Here is a 26,152-nt window from a genome sequence, read left to right on the forward strand (position 1 = left end):
GGAGTATGCCCCACTTCACAGTTCTCGCCCGGACTGAGCCAGAAGGTCAGGTGAGACAGGATCGAGAAGATTTAAAGGTTAAAAATGTAGGAGCAGAGTGACAATCAGACTCTGATTGTCACTCTGCAGAAGTTCAGGCCCATAAAATTGGTCTGTATTCAGCGATTGAAGGGTCTATAATGAGGGACCCTGGTAAATGATTGCAAACAGACGGCAAGATGTAGAGAGTTATGAGGCTGCGGAAGTCACTTCCAGGGTTAGTGGTTGAGCCAGAAACTATGTCAACATTCAAGATTAGATTGGATAGGTGGATGAAGGGAAAAGGGACGAGATGATTTGAGAACATACGGTAAATATGATTAGGACTCTTTGCTTGAAGGAAAGTAAATGCTGACAGACTGATTAGGCCAAAGGGCCTAGTTTTGTGTTGCAGCTTTTAAATATCTGTGTATGTTTTTAGATGTTTTGACAGGACAAGCTGTAAATATTGAAGTTTTGCTTTCAGACCGTTTCAAACATGCTGAATCCCAACCCTTTGTCACAAAAACTGAACAACATAAACCTGAATCAACAAACATGAAACAGCCATGGTCCAGTGTTTCGTTACACAGCTGTGCCAATAATCAAGAATGATGACCAGCAGTTACTTTCACATATCAGTCAAATAAAAATAAGCAATGAGGAGGAAGGGAACAAGCATCAAGGAATTGAATCACTGTTTAAAAGCTGTCAGTGATGGTTGTACTGAAACTTGGAATACTGGGGTTTATGTGGTATATTCTGTGCAGCTGTATGGAAAATGGACTGTGGCTCTTCCATGAAAATAAATAAAACTGCTTGGTTCCCATGGAGTATATAATGAGTGGAGTGTACTTAAAGGCACCATCAGGGAGCAAAATAAACATTTTTATTTTAAGAGTGTTATCCTGGAGAGATGCACAGTTTTGAGAACAAACAACATTTTAAAATAATTTTGAAGAGTCTTGCCATTTTTTATCTGCTGTGAAATGGCCTATTTCACCACACTAAGTTAAAATATCATGCTATTCAACTTATCCAGCTTTTCCATATTTGTTTCTTCAAATTTTTCTAGTGGGAATAGGCAACACCCAGCCTAGCACTAAGTTTAAAGATCTTAAGCTCCCAAAATCACTTACAGGTCTGTGTAAAGTAAGTTGATCTCAGCCAGGCTAACAGTTGTGGACACTTAATTGGTCTCTATTCCAATTGGCCTCAGTGGGAAAAGGAAGCAAAAAAACTCAGCTAAGGCTCAGACCCGCCAGTACTCACTCACTGGTGGCTATTTTTGTCTGCCCCAATCACGCTTAAAGTCAGGACAGTCAGCAGGCAAAGCCCCCTTTTAAAAAATCTCACCCGTTGGATGATCAAGGTCACCCAACTCAATTTTCAGTCAAAATATTCCTGCCCAAAGCAGGCAGCAGCCTTATTTAAATGTTTAAATTGTAGTACCCCGACACAGTTTTCTTGTACAAGTGGCTGGAACATCTGGCATACAAGCTCTGTTGAGTGGTACTTAATGGTGCTAAACCATTTGCTATTGAATAGGCGAGCAAAGGCTAGGAATGGAATTGTTTGATTTTTCCCTCATCCTTTTTCATTAGAAGCAACTGACTCCCCATCATATTTCGGTTGTGATGTGCCTGAGATTAGAAATATGAGATCATGGACTCAAACTTCCAACATAATATCATAAACTTTAAAAACCTTTTATTAAAAATGATGGGAATTTTATTATAATGGAAAAAATTGACATTACAAAAATATCAAGGGCCAAGAGTTCAGTAGTTATGATTTAGTATACTGTTAAAAACCCAGTTACACCTCATTAACAAAGTGTAATTATTTTGGAGGTTTTAACAATGATATTACAGTGTAAAAGGCGAGGTTCTCATCAGTTCAGTCATTTCTAAAGATTTGCCGTTTGCAGGGACTTCAACAGCATTCCCTGTGCCAGAGCAGGAGATCACTGACAGCAACTTTTGGATTTCCACGTTTAATTACATTTGCGTGGATGCCAGAAGTTGGTATCAGTTTCCTGAGTAATGACTTTGAAGGCTGACAGTTTTGCTGTCATTACAACTGTAAACTCCAGTCAAAAAATATGGACTACAGCAGTTCAAGCAGAAGGCCCACCACGACCTTCAGGCAACTAGAATGTAATAAATTCTGGCCTTGCAGTGGCTCCCAAGAATAAATTACATAAAAGAAGAAAGGCATTCTTAAAATCCCCTTATGAACTTAATCATCAGTACCATCTATTTTTGTTTAGCTTGATCCGCATCCAATATGCTTGAGTCTACTGAACTGCTAATGTGTAAGGTATTTAGTGATGTCTTTTCCGTTATGCTCCTTACAGTTACCAAGCTTCAGATTTTAGTTTTCCTTTTGTAACTTGCGCTAAAACCAGTCCCAATCACTTTATTGTACTAACAATCCTTCAATTTAATTTGCAGTTTTGATATTTTAAGTAATTAAAACTTAAAATAGTTAGGTAATTACAGTAAAATACCTTGCAATCAATGTTAACAATTAAACGATCAACTCATCAAGTTATGACAAGTACTTTGTACAGGAATTTGATGAAAGGGCATATTAACGTTACCTAAAAGGGCAAACTTGTGCTCCTTTGTACATTTTTCTTTTTGTACCAGTGAAGCAAAAATATAGTTCAAAATTGTTGACCTAATTATTGTGCCTGAAAGTCAGATTCTCCAAACAACCACTTCATGAAGCAAACTAGCCTTCACTTTTGCATTGTATTGGTAGGAAGGCTGGCTGAGCAAAGAAATGTTATGGATTTTTTTCCCCTCAATTCCTTAAATATTAACTTTTTTTGATCTCCATTTTGATTGGACCTATCTGATAATGATGTACTTATCTCTGAAGTAGTAGCACTAGTTAAATATCCCATATCTCACAACTCTAGGCACATGTTTCAATTTTGTACTTTTTATATTACCATGCCACAGTAAATTTTTATAATTCACCCATATGGTGTTACATATTTTCTAAAATTTTGAAACTTCTGACTTGAAGGGTAAATTTGTTATTATTACCATAAATCAAAACATATAAGTCAACCTTTGGAGCTTCGAAAAATTCTTCCCATGTATAAATGTGAACTGCCGGTGTTGGTGTAGAAGATAGCCATTTTGAAAATGTGAGAAAAATTTCTGTTCAGTCGCCATGCACTGTCTGCTCTATTTGGGCGCGTCTTAAACTCCTACGCATCTTCTTGGCTACACTTGATATCGCCTGCTTGATCCCATGTGCCGACTTGTATAGTGAGCATAACCTTAAACATGTATTTTTGATCTGAAAAATTGAGGCCAACTCCTAATACGAGTATAGCCCTAAAACATGCATTTATTAGCTAAAAAAATGGGGGGGGGGGGGTCGACCGAGCATAGGCCTAAACATGCATTTTGGCATCCAAAAACAAGGGTTGTCGTCTACGCCGGTTCGACTTATACTCTGCTATCTATTGTAAAGAAGTGGGAACTAGACTATTATTGAATGATTTAATAACTCGCAATGGTGAATGCATTAGAAAGCAGAATTGATTATATAAACAGCTTCCACAAAAATAATAATTCTTGTCTGGATTTAGAAGTTGGCCTATTTTATGTACAGTATGCTTACCTATCAAACTACATGGGCACCACAGTTTGAGTTGCACAATTAAATATGACTATTCTAAGCCATGTGCCACAATCACACATGTACTTTCTGATAATTTACTTATCAATGTCATTCCAAATTTTAATTTTTCCCTGCTTGAGCATATACCCTTACGTGTTATTCTGTATTTTAAAGAAGCATGATATGTAATACAAAATGACTCATAAGGGTGTCCTCTCGGGCAATGAAGCATGGTACAGATAGGCATGTAAACCCTATGACTCGTATGACTCCACAATATAACCCGATATGTTGACCTGCAAGCCTTGGGTTGGTGTGAGGTTATCTGTTTTGATTACATTTTTCTTTTAAGTTGTGCATGTCAGAGTGAGTTCACATTTCACTCTTAATCTTCCTCTAAATCATGATCAAATGTCTGCAAAGCGATGCTTATTTTGTTTGTGAGAAAAGCCAAAACTAGAAACTTTATATAAATATCCTAGCAGTAAGTAATCTTACCTGTACAAGTGACACAGGGTAGAGGTAGAAGATTTTTTTTTAATTCCAATGAAACAAGTATGCAAAGATCATAGAAATGTCATTGAGTGAATGGGAAGAGGTGGCATTAACAAAGGATGAATGGGTTCTTATTGGCACTTTTGTACAAACAGGTTAGAAAATAAATTTAAAGATTAAATTGGAGGGGTTTCGTGCAAAAAAATTAGAAGATTATTTAGTTTAAATATTTTCAGAAGCAGTTTAACATAGGGCATAAAAACATATGATTTTCTACTTGCATACGAACATGTGAATTAGGAGCAGGAGTTGGCCATTCAGCCACTGAACCTGGTCTTCCATTTGATAAGATCATGGTTGTTCTGCTTGTGACCTCAACTCTATTTTCTTGTCTACTCCTATAACCATAGATTCTTGATTGACAAGGGAGTCAATCTAACTTATCCTTAAAAATATTCAATGATCCTGCCTCCACTGCTTTCTGGGGAAGAGAATTCTTTGAATGTCCTTCCTGTGTTTCTTAAAAGCAGAATTTCCCTACTTCACACCTCTACTGGTAGATGCAAAAAGAAAAATAAGAAATAACTTGTTGGTGTGAATTTAGACATACCATTGTATAACAGTAAGCTTGGGTGATTGTCCGTGCACAAATCTGTGTCTACAGTTTCTCCTTCTACCTCATTTGAGTTTTTTTTTATCTCTTGGGTTGTATTGCTAGCTGCTGCAATTTTTTATTGCCTTCATTATGAAGTCAAACATTCATCCAGTTTCCTGCTTTTATGGTTCTTTTCTATGCAGTAAAACTATTTAATTTTAACCAAGGGATGGACTTTATTATTTGTTTGGTATGGTCTAGTGATTTGATTTGCATGATTTTTAAATAATGCTTTTAGTTCAACAAAATAACCTCTTAAAATGTAATTATGTACACGGCAGCTTTTAAATTGCACTCTAACAAGTTTGATGATGCATGATATATTTAGGCTGCCATTTTCTTCACAGCTTTTAACATCGTTTTGTTAACTGCACATTGCATTATTGGTTTGCTTGCTGCATTTTTAATAATTGTTTTCCTTTTTTTCCCCTTTTGGTAAATTGCTTTAACCTTCACATTGTGTTCACCACTAGCCATGGAGGGTAAGCAAATAATATGTGTATTTCTTTTTAATTTTTGTCTGACTTGTAATTATTGTATCTGTTCCTTCAAGGTGACATGAAAAGGGCTGTATGATTGCAACATGTTTCTTTGAAAACAGTTAAACATTTCGATTATTATAGTAGTAGTGCACTTTCCCACAGAATCTATGCTTGAATAAATAAGGGTTTAAAAAAAGAGTGGTTCATAGAAATATACAGCACAGTAGGAGATCATTCAGGCCATCGTACCTACATTGGCTCTTTGAAAAGGCTGCCTGAATGGTCCCACTGTGCTGCCCTTCCCCAAAACCCCTGAACTGCTTTATTTCAAGTATATATTATATCCAATTCCCATTGAAAGTTACTGTTGAACCTGCTTCCAGCACCCTTTCCTGCAGTACATTCCAGATGGTTGAAGGACAGGATGAGAAAGATCTGTTTGGTTCAGTTAATTGTGCACTTTGGGCTTCAGTAAAGCTTTTAAATGAAAAATTGTTACAGTATGGCTTTATATGTCCGTGTAAAAATTCATATGATACCACATTTGAAATTTAAACAGCCATGTTAGAATCCTAGATATCAGAAATTAATGGCCAAACAGTAACCAAATTATGTTAGTTTGACAACGACTAATTAGGATTGTAATCTCACTGCTAAAATTCTGAAATGAAATTTGTGAATTTGGTGATGAGCACTGGACACAATCAAAGCAGGAATTTCAGTTCATTACTGCTGGTGCTCTGTGCATTGGCAATCGTCTTGTAACTGCACAACAACCATAGTGTTGGTCGCATGAGCTTTACAGTCCTCCTAGCTTGGATGATTGATCATGGACAATTAAAATGGAGCCAGCGATAAGAAGGCGCAGAACAAATTGCTATTTTGGTAATCAGCAAGGAAAGATTATTTGGCTTTACTTCATGTGCAGAACAATTCTATTGTGTATTAATTACGCTCCATATTTCCCACTTCAAATAAAAAATCGGCCAAGCACAAGTTATAAAATTTTCTGGTGATTATAATATTGCTTTTGACTGACCTTTGCACTCATTGACCCTCTTCTCATCAGATACTTTGAAAGTAAGCATGTTTAGAACCATCATTGGTCCTTATTGCCATGTATTTTACGTAGTAGTCTTATCACCTGAAACTAAAAACTGTATTTTAGGAATACCGAATATTTTGCTTTGGTAAAATCCGGCACTTTTTGGTCTCCATCTTATCCATGTCATTTGGGATGGCTGGGTATTTCTGCTGAAGTAAAAAAATTAATTAACTGATTAACTTGAGCTGCTGCAGGTGAAAGAGACAAAGGACAAGGACCATTCTCTTGCCTCCTTGGCATTTTTGTTCAAGCTTTATGTGTACCACAATGGACTGGAGAAAGAGAGAGAGAGAGAAACCTAGACAAAGTAAATTGACCAAAAAATAAATAAATTTGGGATTTTCACCGAATTTGACTAGTAATTTCCTTTCTTCATGCAATATGTTTAAAAACAGACCTGCTATGAATAGTCAAATTCTGACTGTCTGTGTAGGTGAATGCCACATTGTTTTTCTAATAACATTCTTGTCACTCAGAGGTGAACTGAAAACTATACCAGCAGATGAGCATGAGTTTATGGACAATGACATTGCAATCTGAAGTTAACGTATCATTAAATTTTAAACTCAAAGTTATAAATGATTTCCTCCCAGGCATTTTTTTAAAATTGGTATGGTTATAACTTGGTTCATCCAAGCCCCTCAATTTTCAGCATATCAACAGTTGTCAAATTATATGATATTAGCACAACTGTGCACTTTTTTGAAGTACAAATACTAAAAAAGGCAAAACAATTTCATATTGCTTTACATTGACAGCTTTTCAGGCATTATGCATCTTGGAGTTTGTACAACTTTTTGAATAATCTTCACAAAACGCTTTTTAGTATTTAATTTTCTAACCTAAAGGGAAAGTGCCATAGAATCTGTCACCATGTGACAAACATGTCTGATGTATTGAAATAACACATAATTCAAAAATAACCATAAGATTCTATGCTCCACAATAACATGTACTTTACGAAATGTTGTGCAAACGTACCTTGTTACAAGTGAAATAAATAATGAAATTAAGCTTTTAATAAAAAGTTAGAGATCAATTTAGGCATCATTTTTGCAGAAAATGGATACTCCCTTTTCTAGTCACCTTCTGACCTTGTAACTAAACATAATTGTTGTGTATTTAACAACACATTCAACTGAATTACTTGTGTGGTTGTAATCACCCTTTTACTAACATGTTTTACATTGATTTTGAATCACTTACTAGGTAAACTACTTTTATTAATGTTCTGTGGCCTTGTTTTGATGAATTGCTGGTAGAACGTGTTACTTGAATGAGATTCCATATGTAGCGTACTAAAATACAAGTAAGAAATGAATTAAGCATGGGGCTTGCCCTAGCCAAAAATTTGAACATCATTTTTGCTTTCAAGTGTACTCAATGCTCTCAACTACAATTTGACATCAATGGTTCTAATTAGGAATGAATTTTGATAGTGTGCTCAAAGCTATCGAGTACGCTCAAAACTATAACCAGCGCACTCAGCTTTCCGTGAGCTGGATAGCTTTATCAGATGCACTCAACAACCTGCATTGAAAGTTACAAGGAAATTAATTACTTCAGTAATATCTGAATTTATTCAGTTTTTCAATTAGCCCAAAAAAAATTGTTCCGCTATAAAGTACATGCTTGAGAGCACCACGGTGGATCTCCATCAGTTCTTGATTAATTTTAGTCTCAGGATCTATAAGTTCTATCCACCCGCTCCCAAGGTCTCAGGGTATAAACTCTCCCGTCCCACCCCTCGCCTCCAGTCTGAGGGTGCAAACTCTCCTGTCTCCATCCGTCCAGTCCCCAAACTCCCTCCCCTCTGTCCCTCCCCTCTCTCCCTCCCCTCTCTTCCTCCAGCTTCCTAACCCTCCTCCTCTCGCCCTCCAGCTTCCTAACCCTCCTCCTCTCGCCCTCCAGCCTCCAAACCCTCCCCCTCTCTCCCTCTAGCCTCCAAACCCTCCCCTCTCCCTCCAGCCTCCAAACCCTCCCCTCTCCCTCCAGCCTCCAAACACTCCCGCCTCCTCCCGCCCCCTTGAGATCTTCAGTTTATTGGGGACGGTGAAGGCGGAGGAATTGTGGGGAGAAAGAGGGTAATTGGGAGAGAATGGGGGAAAGGGGGAGGAGGAAGGGAATAAGGGGGAAAGGGGAGGGAAATAAGGGGGAATGGGGAGGGGAATAAGGGCGGAGGAGAATAAGAGAAGTGGGGGAAGAATGGTGGGGAGAGAAAGAGAGAGGAGGAGGAGTGAAAGAGAGAGAGGTGGGTGTGGAGAGGAAGGAAGAGAACCTGGGCAACCTAGGGGGTCCGTGATTTTCCCTGAATTTTTGAAACCCGTTTTATCTCTTCGACCAAGCTTTTGGTCATATGACCTAATACTGCCTTATGTTGGCTCATCCTACCTTAAAAGTTTCAGCGGGGAGGAAGAAGATTGCTCGGGGGTGATTTGAGGGCAGCGGCGGGGGGGCAAGGTTGCAGAAGAAAATGGTTTATGGGGAGCAAAAATTGCTCGTCGGGGTTATGGGGGAGAAAGTTGCTCTGGGAGGGTTGACAGGAGAAAACTGCTGCAGCTCAGGGGTTTGGTGGGGTGGATGGGGGTGGCAGTGGGCAGGGTTGTGCTGCACAAGTTGTAGGTTATAAAGAAAAACATAAAAATACCGTATCAAACAAGGATCTGCTTTTCTAAGGTAGCTCAGTTTTATGATGTTTGAAGATATCGAAATTCAGAAATATGGAAATAAATTTTATGATCATTTTTGGTGTCTAAATGCTTAAGTGATATTGCTAATTGCAAATGTTTGAGTGCTGTAGTTTGGGGCAATTGATGGCATTGATAGAAAATGCTGGAAAAGCTCAGCAGATCTAACAGCATCTGTGGAGAGAAAAACAGAGTTAATTTTTCGAGTCCATATGACCCTTCTTCAGAGTTAACGTATACAGGACTCAAAACATTTATTCTGATTTTCTCTCTACAGATACTGTTAGACCTGCTGAGCTTTTCCAGCATTTTTTGTTTTTGTTTCAGACTTCCAGCATCTGCAGTATTTTGCTTTTACTTTGATTACATTATTGTCAGTTATGGAACATATAATGTTAAATGATAGCTAAATGATTGGTTTTGAGTGCAACTGATGTCAAATGATTGCTTTTGAGTATAATTGATGTTAAATGATAGTTAAATGATTGCTTTTGAGTATAATTGATGTTAAATAATTGCTTTTGAGTATAATTAATGTTAAATGATAGCTAAATGATTGCTCTTGAGCACAATTGGTATCAAATGAGTGCAAATGAACACTGTTGAATGCAAATGATGTCAAACTTTTCAGGTAGGTGGCAGATGTTTTGCAAAGTTTATTTGTCTACTGCAGAGCTCAGGATGCTTGATTTGAACATTTGCTTATAATTACATAATATTGAATGAACTTTTCCACTTTTACTTAACCAGTTCATATAGAAGAGTCATATAGTTTATTTATCATTTGAGACTTAAAACCATTTGCTGCACATAAGCACATGGTTATTGAGTTTTCTCCAAAGTTATGGTGGGACAGAGACTTCTTCATTTTATTCAGTTTAAGTGTGGTTATGTTTTGTTCTTGTTTAACCTTTCTTACTGAATTTGTCTCATTATTTACATGAATATTACATTGATAGAAGTTATAAACCTTTCTCTTTACTTGTCTGTTCTGCTTGATAAAGTTCTAAATTGTCAAACCGATTTATCTGCCTACTGCAGAATTCTGCATGTCTCCAATGAAGATGTATTGTTCAAGTACAGATCATCATAAAAATTAGCAGTCAGTGAGAAACTGGGTGGTGCAATGAAATAGAACACAACACCTTTTCAACTTCTGTTTAAATTCAGCCCAATCCAGAGATGAAAATGGTTTCAAGGTTGAGAGAGCCCTATATGAAATGTGATTTGGCAGACTGTTTTGTTGAAAATTCAGCTCAATTACACCCTTATTTTTATCACTCATTGGTACTAAATTATGGTTTTACTCTGCAGCAATAAAAAAAGCTGCATGGGAAATTAAGAAATTGGTCTGGTAACTGCATGGAGATAGGAGTTGAAGCACACTACTGGCACAGAGGATCTTTTCTCTACAACTGACTCTTGCTGCCCTTAATTCAAGAATGGTGTTGTTCCTGGCACTTGGTGCTAAAAGTTATGAGAGTTCAACTTTCTAGCACTTATTTCTATGAGCAGAAAAATGTACAGACAAGTTTACTTATTAAAAAAAAATCAAGTTTTTACGTTATTATTTGGATGGAAAATCCCTCTACATTCTCGAGAGTTTTTAAAATTAAATTTCGAGACTCTATGTAACGGTGACTATCATGGACAACACCACTGGTTGAAGTTGAAAGTTCTGTGCTGTGAATAGTTCTAAATTTAGCATAATTTTGCGAGTTTGGAGATGGGGCAGGAGAAATGCAGAGACAACTTTAGTCCCCAAGGGATTAATGCTTTAAGTTAAATGTTTATAAAGTATATTCTTCTAGATTATTCATTATTTTTCACCTAATTATAATGTCATCCCTTTTTGTTGGCTTATCTGAGACTTTTCCTAATGCTCAATATATTAAGCTCCAGTGTTTAAAAGTTTTAAATTGATGAGTTAGAAAGTTAATGAATCATAAACAAATAATGCTGGAAAAACTCAGCAGTCCTGGCAACATCTGTGGAGAGAGAAACAGAGTTAACATTTTGAGACCGTATGGCTCTTCTTCTGAGCTTTCAAGAAAGTTAATGAAGCTTATTTAGTCCTACAAATTGCAAGAATTCCCATTTATTTTAAAAATCATCTTCCTAGTTTTGGTTCAGTTTTGGGTGAGAGTTAAAAGTAATTTTCTGTTTCAATTCATCAATGTAAAATGTTTCAACTGTACCAAAGTAATATGGCAACTGATTTCTGTATCAAGCCTGATTGTTAACTTACAATGGATCTTCAAGTGGTGAGTGATAAATAGAAACATAGAAAATAGGAGCAGGAGTAGGCCATTCGGCCCTTCGAGTCTGGTCCGCCATTCATCATGATCATGGCTGATCATCCAACTCAATAGCCTGCTGCCGCCTTCTGCCCATATCCTTTGATCCCTTTCGCCCCAAGAGCTATATCTAACTCCTTCTTGAAAACATACAATGTTTTGGCCTCAACTACTTCCTATGGTAGCGAATTTGACAGGTTCACCACTCTCTGGGTGAAGAGATTTCTCTTCATCCCAGTCCTAAATAGTCTACCCCATATCCTCAGTCTGTGACCCCTGGTTCTGGACTCCCCCACCATCGAGAATATCCTTCCTGCATCTACCCTGTCTAGTCCTGTTAGAATTTTATAGGTTTCTATGAGACCCCCCCCCCCATTCTTCTGAACTCCAGCGAATATAATCCTAACCAAGTCAATCTCTCCTCATCCCAGTCCCGTCATCCCAGGAATCAGTCTGGTAAACCTTTGCTGCACTCCCTCGATAACAAGAACATCCTTCCTCAGATAAGGAGACCAAAACTGCACATAATATTCCAGCTGTGGTCTCACCAAGGCCCTGTATAATTGCAACAAGACATCCCTGCTCCTGTACTCGAATCCTCTAGCTATGAAGGCCAACATACCATTTGCCTTCTTTACCGCCTGCTGCACCTGCATGCTTACCTTCAGCGACTGGTATACAAGGACACCCAAGTCTCGTTGCATATTCCCCTCTCTTAACTTATAGCCATTCAGATAATAATCTGCCTTCCTGTTTTTGCTACTAAAGTGGATAACCTCTCATTTATCCACATTATACTGCATCTGCCATGCATTTGCCCACTCACTCAGCTTGTCCAAATCACACTGAAGCATCTCTGCATCCTCCTCACAGCTCACCCTCCTACCCAGCTTTGTGTCATCTGCAAATTTGGAGACATTACATTTAGTTCCTTCATTGAAATCATTAATATATATTGTGAATAGCTGGGGTCCCAGCACCACACCAAGTGCATTTGGTGTAATCTTGAAACATTGATGCACTTTTTCAAATGAATGGGTATTTTGAGAATAATGGATTATTGAGAGTGATAATTGTAATCTCATTAAGAGGAGACGGTGCTGTGGGCTATGTGAGCAATGCTGACGAGATATGTAATGATCAACTGAACCCCATAATTAAATTACAGCCTTGAAATTGTGTTGTTATTCACAATTAATTCTGTAGTGAGGGCAGTCTTTCTAGTTTTATGGTGTGCTACAGCATACTTCTTTACAAAGGCTGACTGACAAGTCCTTGATGTGTGAAAATGTTCACACAAGAGACCAACCATTGTGGCATTGTTTAGAAATGAAATGTATTTAACAGCTGAGAATTATTTTGTCCAGCATATGCTATGAATCAATGATATTCTATGATTCTCATGAAGCTAAGAAGATTTATTTACCTGACAATCAGTGATGATATGTTGTAATTTGAAGAAATGGATTATAATATGATGCTAACCAGCTTGATTCTTGTAATCCAGATTCAACCACAAGAAATAAGCCCTCCACCCACTGCAAACCTGGACCGTTCCAATGACAAAGTGTATGAAAATGTAACTGGATTAGTAAAGGCTGTGATAGAAATGTCTAGTAAAATCCAGCCAGCACCTCCAGAGGAATACATACCAATGGTAAAGGTGAGAAGTACTTTTAAATTTGGTACTGTGGATACCCTTACACTTGCAGTTAGCACTAAGTCTCTGGAAAAAGTATAAACAAGCATGATTGATGAGCACAAAAAAATCAGACACTGTCCTTTCAACTCTGGGATCAAATCAAACACAGATTGATGGTTGGAAACTATCTGTTGACTGTAAGGGTCCTTTGTGAAATGAATTTGGGCATTTCCTATCAAGCACAACACTGCACTTAATTGGCACTGAATTGACAATCTCACATAGAAAGACATGGAAAATGTCACGTACATTTTTAACAGAAAAAAGCAAAAATAGCCCAAGCCACTCTGATGGGAAATGATGTAAAATTATTTTAAAGAGGGTTAGAACATTAAAAGCAAAAATTGATGGGGTAATTACCAATTCAGTGTTATCCATCTCCAAATTGCCTGCCAAATGTGCTGTTCTCAGACTTTTGCTAGTACACCCCTTCTACATGGCTATATAGAGATAAATGCAAAAAAAGGATTTCTGATTTAGTTCATTTGGCAGGAAGCCTAACTTTCTTTTTCATGTTAAAATTCACTCGACTCCCAAAGTTTGAGAGATTGTTTGTTGAGCTGATTCAAGGCAATTTTGTGGTCTTCAGTAAAATGTGGCATTTGTATTCATTTATGAAATATTGATGTTACAAATTTTTAATTTCCATAAACCACAGAACTTTAATGATTCTGTAATGTTTCCCAGAGTAGTGAGATCATTTGTGTTAAAATATTGTCAAAACATAATGCCATTCTGAAAGTGGAATGAAAAGTAACCAAATATGATCAGCTTGCTACCATGAATAGAAGGGGATTCTGCAGTTGTTTCTTCTCAGCTCACCATGCTGAAGAGCAATTAAAATGAGATTAGCTAAATAAAATGCTTGAGTATGTCACAAATCAGTGATGTTTATGTGAAGAATAAAATGTTTATTGAATCATGGTCTGCCAAACGCCGCTCAATTTAATTAAATTTGAACAAGGATAAAGAAGTGAGAGTCTTACTGTTCATGTCCTGTACGAAATTGATCAGTATATTGTCAGCAGTGCTTTGATTCTAGTAAATATATTCTCAGGAGGTTGGCTTGGCATTAAGAACTTTATTGGCTACAGTGGATGAAACCATTCCTTCACTTCCAGCAAGCACCCATAGAGAGGTAAGCGAATACATATTTCAGTGTTTGATTGGTCAAATTGATTGCTACTGACAAAGCAACACTTACTACTTGATGAGTAAATCTCATGTGTGTCTGTGTTTGTATATATATAAAATGCAACTGAGCTCACTTCTTGTCAGCATGTTCATTATCGTTTCTTACGTCAATATTTATAAAGGAAACTGCCTGTGTAAACGTGTTAACCTACAACTACACGCTCTCTTCTCTCCTTCCTGCCTCCCCCAACTGCAGTGGAAAAAGTGCAGTACTACCATCGGGCAGGAACATTAATTGCACAGTTGCAACCATTATGATTGTGGACAATGAGAGTTTATGATGGGGAAAATAAACATGTTTTACTAGAATTACCACATTCTTGGAATTTACTAATGAATCAATTTCAATGAAAATCACTATAACACAAAGGACCTACTCATATGTGTATTATTTAGAAAACAGTCAGTCACCTATCAAAGTGCACACGGAGTCAGGATAAAATAGATGATGACAGTAAATCAGAAGGGAGACTGGCCTGCTGTCACGACCACGTAAAAGGCGTTTCCTCAATGTGGTCCGTGAGCTAAGATCCTTTGTGGGTTTGTATGTACCCACTTTTTAACTAGCGATTGCCTATGTATGGGACAGGGTGTTGACACCTGCCTCATCAGCCTGGACCAGGAGAAGGCTTTTGACAGAATATCGCGCACACACGATGGATGTGCTCTCCAAAATGGGATTTGGGGAGAGAATCCGCAATTGGATCCAACTGCTCTACACAGACATCAGTAGCACAGTTTTAATCAATGGGTGGGAATCGTAAAGCTTTCCAGTTAAATCTGGAGTCAGGCAGAGCTGCCCTCTCTCCCCTGTCTTGTCCGTGTGTTACATAGAACCCTTTGCTGAGTCCATCAGGAAGGATTCTGGAAAAAGAGGAGTGACACTCCCAGACGGTGGAGGCACTCAGGTCAAAGCCTCCCTGTACCTGGTGTACCTGGATGATGTCACCGTCTTCTGCTTGGATCCGCTGTTGGTGCGCAGACTGACGAACATCCACAACCAGTTCGAATTGGCCTTGGGAGCCAAGGTAAATCGCGGCAAGAACAAGGCCATGTTCTTTAGGAACTGGGCTGACCGATCCTTTGTCCCCATCACTATCAGATCAGACTGCCTGAAGGTGCTGGGGATAAAGTTCCGAGGGACTGGAGCATGCACTAGAAACTGGAAGGAGTGAGTCGCCATGGTCAGACAAAAACTGGGCATGTGGAAGTGACGCTCTCTCACCATTATGTGTAAGAATCTGGTCACCAGGTGTGAGGCACTCTTGGTGTTGCTGTACGTGGCGCAGGTCTGATCCATTCCTCACTCCTGCGCTGTGATGATCACCTGAGCCATCTTCTGCTTTATCTGGAGCTCAAAAATGAACCGTGTTCACAGGGACACGATGTACAAACCTCCTGGATAAAGGGGGAATCAAACATACCCAACAGCGCCCTCAGCCTTTGTGTGTGGTTGCATCAAGCTGTGCGTAGACTCTCAGGACGCAAACACCAAGTGTCACTACATGCTGAGGTTCTACCTGTCCCCAGTATTGTGAAGACTCAAGCGATCGGACCATGCCATACAACCTATCCATCTTGGAAAAGTTTGTGCAGAGAAACACCTTTGACCACAAGTTCATCAGGCAGTGATCTTCACGTAACATCCTAGAGGCACTATAGGAAAAGGAGATGGTAGTTTCTGTTGGGTGGTTCCTTGAGCAGACTGTCAAAATCATTTGGCAGAATGCCTCATTGCCAGAACTTACAAACAAGCACCCAGAGGTAGCTTGGCTGGTTGTGGGAAAGACCCTCCCTATCAGATCCTTCCTACGCGCCTGGAATCTCACCCATCCTCAAGGTGGCTGTGGTAGAGAAGAGACCGTTGTTCACCACCTTCTGGAACATGCTTTTGCAAAGAAGGTCTGGGGAGAGATGCAGTGGTTTTTGATGAGGTTCATCCTGAGCAGTTCTATGATGCAGGAGTCTGTGCTCTACGGGCTGTTCCCAGGGCCGCACACTGAGGCAAATATCAACTGCGGCTGGAGGATCATCAAGTCGGTGAAAGATGCTTTTTGGTCTGCCCGAAATTTGTTGGTCTTCCAGTGCAAAGACCGAGTGTTGCAGAGTGGCGCACTACAAGATCCAGGACTATGTGCTGAGGGTTGCACTAAAGTTTGAGGCAGCCGCCACAGAGGCACAATGGGGAAAAGGTCGCTGTCCAAGCTCTTTCAGCCATAGAACACCATGGGGCTGGAAATTGTATTGAACTCCATGGGTTGTATGACTCACATTGAATGTATACAGTATTTATTACATGTATCACAATTGTATTGAAGCACCTCAGAGTGCAACATGATCGATGTAGAAAATTTGGATATCATTGCACTTTCTGTAATGACCATTTTGAAATGTTTTGTAATGTTCTTTCAGATATTTTATGAATAAAGTATATTTCTTTTCCAAAAATAACTTTAAAATAACCAGTGGCAAAGCTTTAATCTTCAACAAGACAAAGATTAGTTTATTATAAAACTACTGCCGAAAGTTACTTAAGTCAAAGTGATAGTCATTATCTAAAGTACAGATACAAAGATTAAAATGCAGATAAAGGAAAAAATATGCTTAAAGATGAGAGTTCAAATCAATCTTTGTGAGATATCATTGCGGGCCCGTAGCTTGAATTCCTTCTTTCCCGAAGTGAAGGGGTTGAAACTTGATGTTTGGCTTATCAGTTGCGATAGCTTGTAAAGTCAAAGAGTTGGAGTTTTCCTTCGTAGGTGAACTAGGGAGGTAGGCTCCTTTCCTTCCTGGGGAAACTGCCGTTACCGACATGTGAAGATTGCCTTTTTTTTGCCTCTGCAGACCAGGGATCATTTTTTGGATGCCTTACTTTGTAACTCCCAGTAGCAGAGAGAAACACAGCTTTCACATGGTGTTCACAGTTAGTTGAGCTGAGGGCTGGAACTGACTTCCTGAGGTCTTCTGGGTTCCCTGCACACTGCCACACAAAATGGCTCCTTACAGTCTGCTTTATATAATTTAAAAAACAAAATGGCTTCTATGTTAATTTTCAATAAGTCACTGTTTCAAACAAACAAAGAAGTTAATTAAAAGCAAAAAACTGCGGATGCTGGAAATCCAAAACAAAAATAAAAATACCTGGAAAAACTCAGCAGGTCAGGCAGCATCTGCGGAGAGGAACACAGTTAACGTTTCGAGTCCGTATGACTTAATTCTGTTGAAGAGTCATACGGACTCGAAACGTTAACCGTTTTCCTCTCCGCAGATGCTGCCAGACCTGCTGAGTTTTTTAAAGAAGTTAATTACGTTGAGATTCTTAAGTCCCTTCCTGTCCTGTTCCCTTAGAAGCCAAAAGGTTTTCACGCCTTTTAGAAGATTCAATGGACATCCCTCGAGGAGTCTTTGCATTTTAAGGACTCATCTTTATAGCCAGCTGTAGAGATAAGTGTCTGACAAGTTTGAACAAACAGAAAGATGCCAGGTTGTCTATCCATACTTCCATTTTGAACAAGGCTTTTAAACTCAGTTTAAAGGTTTGAAAACAGAAATGTACCTTTAAAACAGTTGTCCTTAAAACCTGTAATATCATAATTACACGTTTGTGGCACCACTAACCTTGCTTCAATTGAAAACAACACAATATACTGACTCCCTGTGTGTACGATCATAGGTGACTGGTAATTCTAGTATAACCTCTAGCTTTTTTTTAAAAAAAAAAATATGCAGCTGAGGTGTAAATTTTAGAACATGCTCTGGTTTTTACTCTTGGAATCGAGCACATTGCAGACAGATATGGCAACTGTTAGATGCAGTCCAGGGGTCTGCACCTGAGACGCCGGAGCATGCGGCTCTTTAAGGGCTCGTACGGCTCCCGACATTGATTGATGAAACCCATTTTAATGGTAATTAGATGGCTTGTTACATTTTTTTGAACTTTTATTAACATTGTACTTTTGAGAAAGTATCATTTAATTAACAACTTTTTTGCAAAAACCTTTAAAACGTTGTTGAAATGTGCCTCGGTCTTGTTTTTCATTATTATTGACATTTGAGCATTGTGGCTCTTAAAATATTAAACATTAAAAATATTTTTGAATAGATTTTTAAAATGGCTCCTCTTGTTATTAAGGTTGCTGAGTTCTGATTTGGGGTAAACCTCCTTTTACACAACTGTCACCAATATGTCTTAACCCCACGTGCAGAAGAGTCTTTACTGAACCAGCATTGATATTTGTTGCTCATGTGCCTGGTACTTGGCCTCTATAATTGAAAAGACAAATTAATGCCCATCAGTGGACTGTTTGGTGCTAGGAATTATGCATCATAAACTAGATTAAGAATACTCAGACAAATTTCACATGAAGTTATTAGATAGATAGTTAGTTCAATTAGTGCATGTTGTATTTCAGCTGATCACAAAAGTAGAATCACAGATAACACGGAAGAACATTCAGCCCATCATAACTGCTGTTGCTAGCTTTTCAAATGGACCTATTGACTATAATCCCAGTCCCTTGCCTGTTTCTATATTCTTTTGTCATTTCTTTTCAAAGACTTATCCAATTCCATTTTAAATGATGTTGTAGTCTGCCTCACAGCCATTGGTGATAAATCATTTCAAGCTCTAATAACCCTAAAAAAATTACTCCAAACTTTCCCATTTCTTCTGTCATTTAATTTTGTGAATTCCTTTTGATTACCAAATCTCCAGCTAGTACAAACAATCAGTGCTTATCCTCCTAAAACCCTTTTAGATTTTTAAAAAACCTCTATTAAGTCTGACCCCCGCCCACCCTTAATGATCTCTGACTCCAATAAAAGAAATGATGTTCGAAGAAGGAAATCTGCTAACCCCGCTCTGCCTGATTAGCATTTAATTCCAGTCCCACATTGTGATTGAATGTCAATCCACTCAGCGTCGGACCAGTCAGGGATAACAACAACAACTTATTTATATAGCACCTTTAACATAATGAAAATCCCCAAGGCGCATCACAGGAGGATTATAAAACAAAGTATGAAGCCAAGCCACAAAAGTAAATGCTAGGCTTGATGACAAAACCTTGGTCAAAGAGGTAAGTTTTAAGGAGTGTCGTAAAGAATGGGCAACAAATGAGACCTTTCTGGCATTGCTCATATTTTACTGACATATTAACGCACCATTTGTTCAAGTCATCTTTCATTGCTGTAACCCCTTGTTCCTGATATTATAATCAATCCTTACTATAGTGTTAATATCCATCCTATAATGAGTTGCCCAGATCTTCCTACTGTGGCCTAACCAGTGTCTTGTTACAAATACAACATCACTTCTTTGTTTTTATCATAAATAGCCCTATGTATAAAACTCAGAATTGTATTTGCCTTTCTATCATCTTTTGTGCCTATAGTCCCATCTTTAACAATCTATGTATCTCGCCTCCTAGGTCTCTGTTTCTCCACTCTGTCAATAATCTTACCATTTAGGTGGTACATGCTTTCGCTGTTCTATTTCCAAAAATGTAATACTTCAAAAATGTTATGCGTCGACCTTCATCTGCCACCACTCTGCTAACCTGTTTGTGTCATCCTGCATTCTTAGACAGTGTACAACATATGCCCTCATTTAGTAGCATCAGCAATGTGAAAGGGGTACTGTTGTAAATCACTATAACTCCTCAATTCCTGTGTGTCAATGGGTCAAATTTTGCAGGGCTGGAGCATTCATGGTGTGCACCTTTGGACTTTTCAATGCACTCTTCAGCTCAAATGTAATTTGCATCCTACGTTGCTGGAAGTGTGAGCTGAAATGACACATCAAGGGTAATGGGGCACCAGGGATTTTAGTGTTATCTCCTTAACCAATTACATTTAAGGTTTGAGAAAGAAATGTAAGAGCAGCTGAGAAATAGGGTGAATTACAATCAAATCAGACGCAGAAAGAAAAATAGAGAGATTGGATTAAGCGGGAAACGAGGCAGAAAGGAAAAATATTTTTTTTAAATGTAAGTCTCTAAAATGAAATTAGGACTTAAACCTTAAACCTGTCATAAACCTTATGACAAACTTAAAGAAAAAGCATATGATTACGCAAAGACGCGTAGCAGGTCAGAAGATTGGAAAGAATATAAAGAACAGCAAATGACAAATAAGGAAGGAAAAATTAGAGCACAGGAGAAAGCTAGCTAGTAATATAAAGACTGAAAGTAAGAGTCTCTATAGATATTTAAATAAAAGAGTTAACAAAGTGAGCATTGGTCCTATAGAAAGTTCGTCTGGGGAATTGATAATGGAAAGTAGGGGGATGGTGAATGAATTAAACAGTTATTTTGCTTCGGTCTTCACTATAGAAGACACAAGTAACACCCCAGAAATAGCTGTAAATCAGGAAATAGAAGGGAGGAACTCTGGAAAATTACCATCACCGGGGAAGTGGTATTGAGCAAACTGTTGGGGCTGCGGGCTGACAAATCCCCAAGTCCGGATGGACTTCACTCTAAGGTCTTAAAAGAAGTGGCTAGTGAGATAGTTGATGCATTGGTTTTAATTTTCCAAAGTTCCCTGGATTCAGGGAAGGTTCCATTAGATTGGAAAATAGCAAATGTAACTCCTTTATTCAAAAAGGGAGGGAGACAGAAAGCAGGAAACTACAGGCCAGTTAGCTTAACATCTGTCATTAGGGAAAATGTTAGAAGCTATTATTAAAGATGTTATAGCAGGGCACTTCGAAAAATTCAAGGCAATCAGGCAGAGTCAACGTGGTTTTGTGAAAGAGAAAAAATGTTTAACCAGTTTTTTTGAGTTCTTGGTGGATGTACTGTACTTAAATTTCCAGAAGGCATTTGATATGCCACATCAAAGATTATTGTGGAAAATAAAAGCTCATGGCGTAGGGGGGTTAACATATTGGCATGAATAGAAGATTGGCTACCTAACAGGAAGGAAAAGTTGGCTTAAATGGGTCTTTTTCTTGGCAGAAGGTGGCGAGTGATGTGCCACAGGGATCAGTGCTGGGGCCTCAACTTTTTACAATTTATATAAATGACTTGGATGAAAGGACCGAAGGAATGCCTGCTAAACTTGCTGATGACACAAAGATAGGTAGGGAAAGTGAATTGTGAAAAGGACATAAGGAGGCTGCAGAGGGATATCGATAGGTTAAGTGAGTGGGCAAAGATCTGGCAAATGGAGTATAATGTGGGCAAATGTGAAATTGTTCATTTTGGCAGGAAGAATGAAAAAGAAGCTTATTTTCTAAATGGTGAGTGATTGCAGAGCTTTGAGATTCAGAGGGATCTGGATGTCCCAGTACATGAATCACAAAAGGCTAGTATATAGGTACAGCAAGTAATTAGGAAAGCTATTAGAATGTTATTATTTATTGTAAGGGGAATTGATTACAGAATTATGGAGGTTATGCTTCGGTTGTACAGGGCACTGGTGAGACCACATCTGGAGTATTGTGTACAGTACTGGTATTCTTATTTAAGGAAAGATGTAAATGCATTAGAAGCAGTTCAGAGAAGGTTTACTAGACTAATACCAGGAATGGGCTGGCTGTCTAATGAGGAAAGATTGGACAGGTTAGGCTTGTATCCACTAGAATTTAGAAGTGTCAGAGGCAACTTGATTGAAATCTTTAAAATCCTGAAGGGTCTTGACAGGGTGGATGTGGATATGATATTTCCTCTTGTGGGAGAATCTAGAACTAGGGGTCACTGTTTAAAAATAAGGGATCGCTCATTTATGACAGAGGTGAGAATTTTTTTCTCTCTGGCGTAGTGTGTCTTTGGAACTCTCTTCCTCAAAAGGCAGTGGAAGCAGAGTCTTTGAATATTTTTAAGGCAGAGCTAGATAGATTGTTGATCGGGGTGGAAGGTTATCGGGGTAGGCAGGTGTGTGGGGTTGAGGTTACAATCAGATCAGCCATGATCTTATTGAATGGTGGAGCAGGCTCGAGTGGCCTACTCCTGCTCCTAACTCGTATGTCCGTATGTGAGAATGAGACTCGACTGGTTAAATAAGTTAATTGGTTTTGCATTAACAATTTTAAAACAGTTAAAAGGATACCTGCACTTTTGAGGGCAAGTCCTAACTTTCTGCACAAAGTATAATCGCCAATTAATGTGTAAATCCTGCAAGTTCTTAAAAAATAAATTACAGGAGCAGGGTAAGCTGCCGTTTGTGTGAGGAAAAGGTTGGAGCGGTGTAAATCGATCAGAAAGTTATGTAGATTTGCAGCTCATTATTAACTCCTCTTTGCCTGAACTCAGTGCTTAATTTACGCATTAGTAAAGGCATGCATCCATGGAGTCGTCATTGATTTTCCAGGAAGATTTGGCCTAATTTTTCTTTAGTTAAATGGAGCCTTAAAACAAAAGCCCCAAGGGCTCATCTATTGTGTAACTCATAGATTATACAGGCCATTTGGACTCACCAATCCAAGTTGGTTTTTATGCTCCACTTGAGCCCCCCTCCTATATTTTCTCATCTAAATCTGCCATTGCATCTATTCCTTTCTCCTTCAGATGCTTGGCTAGTTTCCTCTTACATGCAGCTATACCATTCACTTCACCCACTCCTTGTGGTAGCAAGTACCACATTATTACCACTTTTTGGGTGAAGAGGTTTCTACTGAATTCTGGATTTCTTGCTGACTAGAGGAAACATTCTCTGTATCCATTCTATCAAAACCTTTCATCATTTTAAAGATTGCCATTAGATCAAATTCTATCGATCTTATGGCCAGAAATTTCCCCCTGTCGGCAGGGGGGGGGTTGTGCAGAGGCAGTGCCCCCGATCAGGTCCACACCGCCATTTTACGTGGCGGGCCAATTAAGGCCCGCCTATCATGACGTGCGCCCGGAAGCGCTGAGCGCTCCTTGTGAGGACGGTGGGGGGGATTCCCTGAGTGGTTCCCTGCACTCTTTCGCGCATGCACGCCAAAGAGTACAGAGATCTCCCTGAGGCACTGAGGTGCTTCAGGGAGATTTGTTTAAGTTATGGAAATTTGAATAAAGATGGGGAAAAAAATTTAAGGACATGTTCCCTCATGTGAAATAGTCACATGAGCTGGGACAAGTCCATTATTTATTTCAAAACTTTTTATTTAAATAATAAACCCTTCATGAAACCTCATCCCGCCCATGGATGAGGTTTCATGAAAAATGCGAAGGCCGCCTGAGCTCTTTGCCTGCCCGACAACCTTAAGGTTGGACAGGCAGCTCTGTTAATTACTTTAATTACTTTTTAACAGGCCTTAATAGGTCTTTGACAGTTTGACGGGTGTGCAGCCGACTCGGCTGTGTGCCCGCTGAACTGAATATCTGAATGACATGCGATGACGCCCACCCAACGTCACCACGCATCATTTTACGTGTCAGCAAGCAGGCCCCGCCCCCACTCGCCGACGGGAAAATGCTGCCCTATGTTTGACTGCATTCTTTTCTTGATATTTTTTCTTTTTGCAAATTCAAGTTTTTATTTGATCATCTGTTAGGTTTAACATTATAATAGCACATTATTATTAACATATTACAAACTATGCTCCCATCTTAGCATATGCAAAGGATGAATTTTATTCATTCAACTTAATACTGCTTAGTTCATATAATCATTGAGATGTTGATACCAGTTTTTACAATTATGCTCATATATCACGGTTTATCTTTTAAATATGTATTTGGTTGTGGAAACCTCTAATCCTTATTTTTCCTCTATAGATTGAGATGGCACAAAAGCTATTGAACTCCGACCTAGCGGAATTAATTGGGAAAATGAAGCTGGCCCAACAGTATGTGATGACAACTCTCCAGCAGGAATATAAGAAGCAGATGCTGACAGCTGCGCATGCATTGGCCGTGGATGCCAAAAACTTGCTCGATGTTATTGACCAAGCCAGACTGAAAATGATTGGAGGTCAGCCTAGACCCCTCTAGCCATCCGAAGCCTGCTCTGGGGGTTCTTGAAATGATCATGTGATCAAATCTACCACCAGCATGTGGAATTACAAAGAGCCAAAAAAAACTTTATATATCTAGATATGTATAAAAAGCAGAACAAGTACTGTCAAGTCGAGGATTCCGGGACACCCGAGGGCTGAGAATTCTTGCTCCACAGTACAGGAACTCCAGACTGGAACACACTGAATAGAAACAGACCAATATTTAGCTGCAATACATCAACCAGGATTTGAACAAAGATGTTATATTTTCAGACTGAAGTCATTTAAGGTAACAAAAAAAACCTTTCTTCGTTACACCACCTCATGTGGAGAATGGAGGTGCTCCTGTATTTCAGCAACACTCTGAAGTGTTAATTAAAAGACTAGCATGTAGAATAGACCTGAGACTGTATCTTGCTTCAAGCAGAAATACATGCCAGTTGTTTAGAGGACACCTGGAACAGATTGTGCTGCATTTGCAGATGCAGCAAAATTGAGTGCTGTGTATTAATATTTCTTCTACCATTGTTTAACTTCATTTTTTTTTAATTATTTAAAACAAAAGCCATGATCACAATTAAAAACAAAATAGTTACTAACCATCTTGTTTCTGGCTTGTCTAGGAGTTTGTTGGGAACAGCGTAGTATGCAGGTGTGGTACATGTTTATTTCTATTTTCCATATGTATTACCTGTTCTCTGGAACTCCCTCCTTCATTTTGGGGTATAAATTATTCTCAGGAAGAATATAATGAACTGTACAGTTATTTGACCTATTAAAAAGGTGTTAACAAAAAACATGACCTTGTAATGTTTTCTGCAGATTATCTGACATGCACCTGCACCGCGTTTCCATTTTTATTAGAAATCATACTTAAACATAGGACTGGACAAGCAACCCAAAGTTGTGAATGATTTATGAGCTGACACCAAAAGAACTGGCCACGAGAGCTTAAGAATCCAATTGATTCACGAATATCCTCCTGCCCTAAAGGGAAGGGAAGCTGGCTTCTGTGTGGCTCCAGTCCCACACTGTGTGGCTCCAGTCCCATACTGTGTGGTTGACTCTTAATGCCCTCTGGGACATAAATGTAACTTTGCCAATTATATTCACGTCCCAAGAACAAAAAAATTGTGAACTTGAACATCCTCAACAACTTTTTGATTTACAAACATATATCTTTTTGTCTGTTTCACCTTGTGTTTCTCTTTGTCCTCTGGAGAGTAGGTGAAATCTCTCAGTATCTGCACAACTCTGTCGCTACATGGATTGCGTTCTGAAGGTTGTATAATTGAACATGGATGTCCTTGTTGAGTCTGGTTTCAGTGACTCCTATATCCTAACTATGTTGCTGCTTCTAAGCAATATAGCTTTGGGAAAAGATTTCTTCAGGACATTTGAGCACTGTAAGATGAAACAACAGCGTTGTAATTTTGCAGAGTTTTCTAAATATTTCAAAAGTAACCAAGAAACCGAAAATTGCTGCCCTAATTTTCTTCAGGAGCTGCATTTCAGCTGAAGATGGGAAACGGGCCATTCAGCCTCTGGAGCCTATTTTGTCATTCGTTTAGATCATGGCTGATCTGTACTTTGACTCTTTTTTATCAGCTTTTCTCCATATATCCTGAAACCCTTAATTAACAAAAATCTATCAATCTACAGTTTTTGGGACAAAAGAGTTCCAAATCTCCTTTGTGTGAGAGAAGTGCTTCCTGATTTAATTCTTAAATGGTCTAGCTCAAGTATTAAGAATATAGCCCTATTGTCTTGGATTGCGCCATGAGGGGAGGTAATTTCTCTCCATCTACTCCATCAAATCTTTTTATAATTTTAAATACCTCAATTAGATCAGCCCTCAACCTTCAAAACTCAAAGGAATACAAATCCAGTTGATGCACTTGTCCTCATAATTTAATCCAATAAACCCTGATGTTATTCTAGTGAATC

The 26,152-nt window shown here is 38.8% G+C and overlaps 1 protein-coding gene across 7 annotated transcripts in view; it reads left to right on the forward strand.

The window, feature by feature from the left end:
- Nucleotides 1-24,807, forward strand: part of LOC144679973 (focal adhesion kinase 1) — a 531,813-nt gene extending 507,006 nt beyond the window's left edge. For all 7 annotated transcript variants that reach the window (XM_078540999.1, XM_078541000.1, XM_078540997.1 and 4 more), the window contains 3 exons: nt 12,892-13,047; nt 14,144-14,224; nt 23,985-24,807. In XM_078540999.1, coding sequence (XP_078397125.1) covers nt 12,892-13,047; nt 14,144-14,224; nt 23,985-24,200 — 453 coding nt within the window. In that variant the 3' untranslated portion in view covers nt 24,201-24,807. The remainder of the gene's footprint in view (nt 1-12,891; nt 13,048-14,143; nt 14,225-23,984) is intronic.
- The last annotated feature ends 1,345 nt before the right edge of the window (nt 24,808-26,152 follow it).

Source organism: Cetorhinus maximus, chromosome 4, assembly GCF_964194155.1.
Source record: "Cetorhinus maximus chromosome 4, sCetMax3.hap1.1, whole genome shotgun sequence".
In the NCBI taxonomy this organism is placed as follows: domain Eukaryota; kingdom Metazoa; phylum Chordata; class Chondrichthyes; order Lamniformes; family Cetorhinidae; genus Cetorhinus; species Cetorhinus maximus.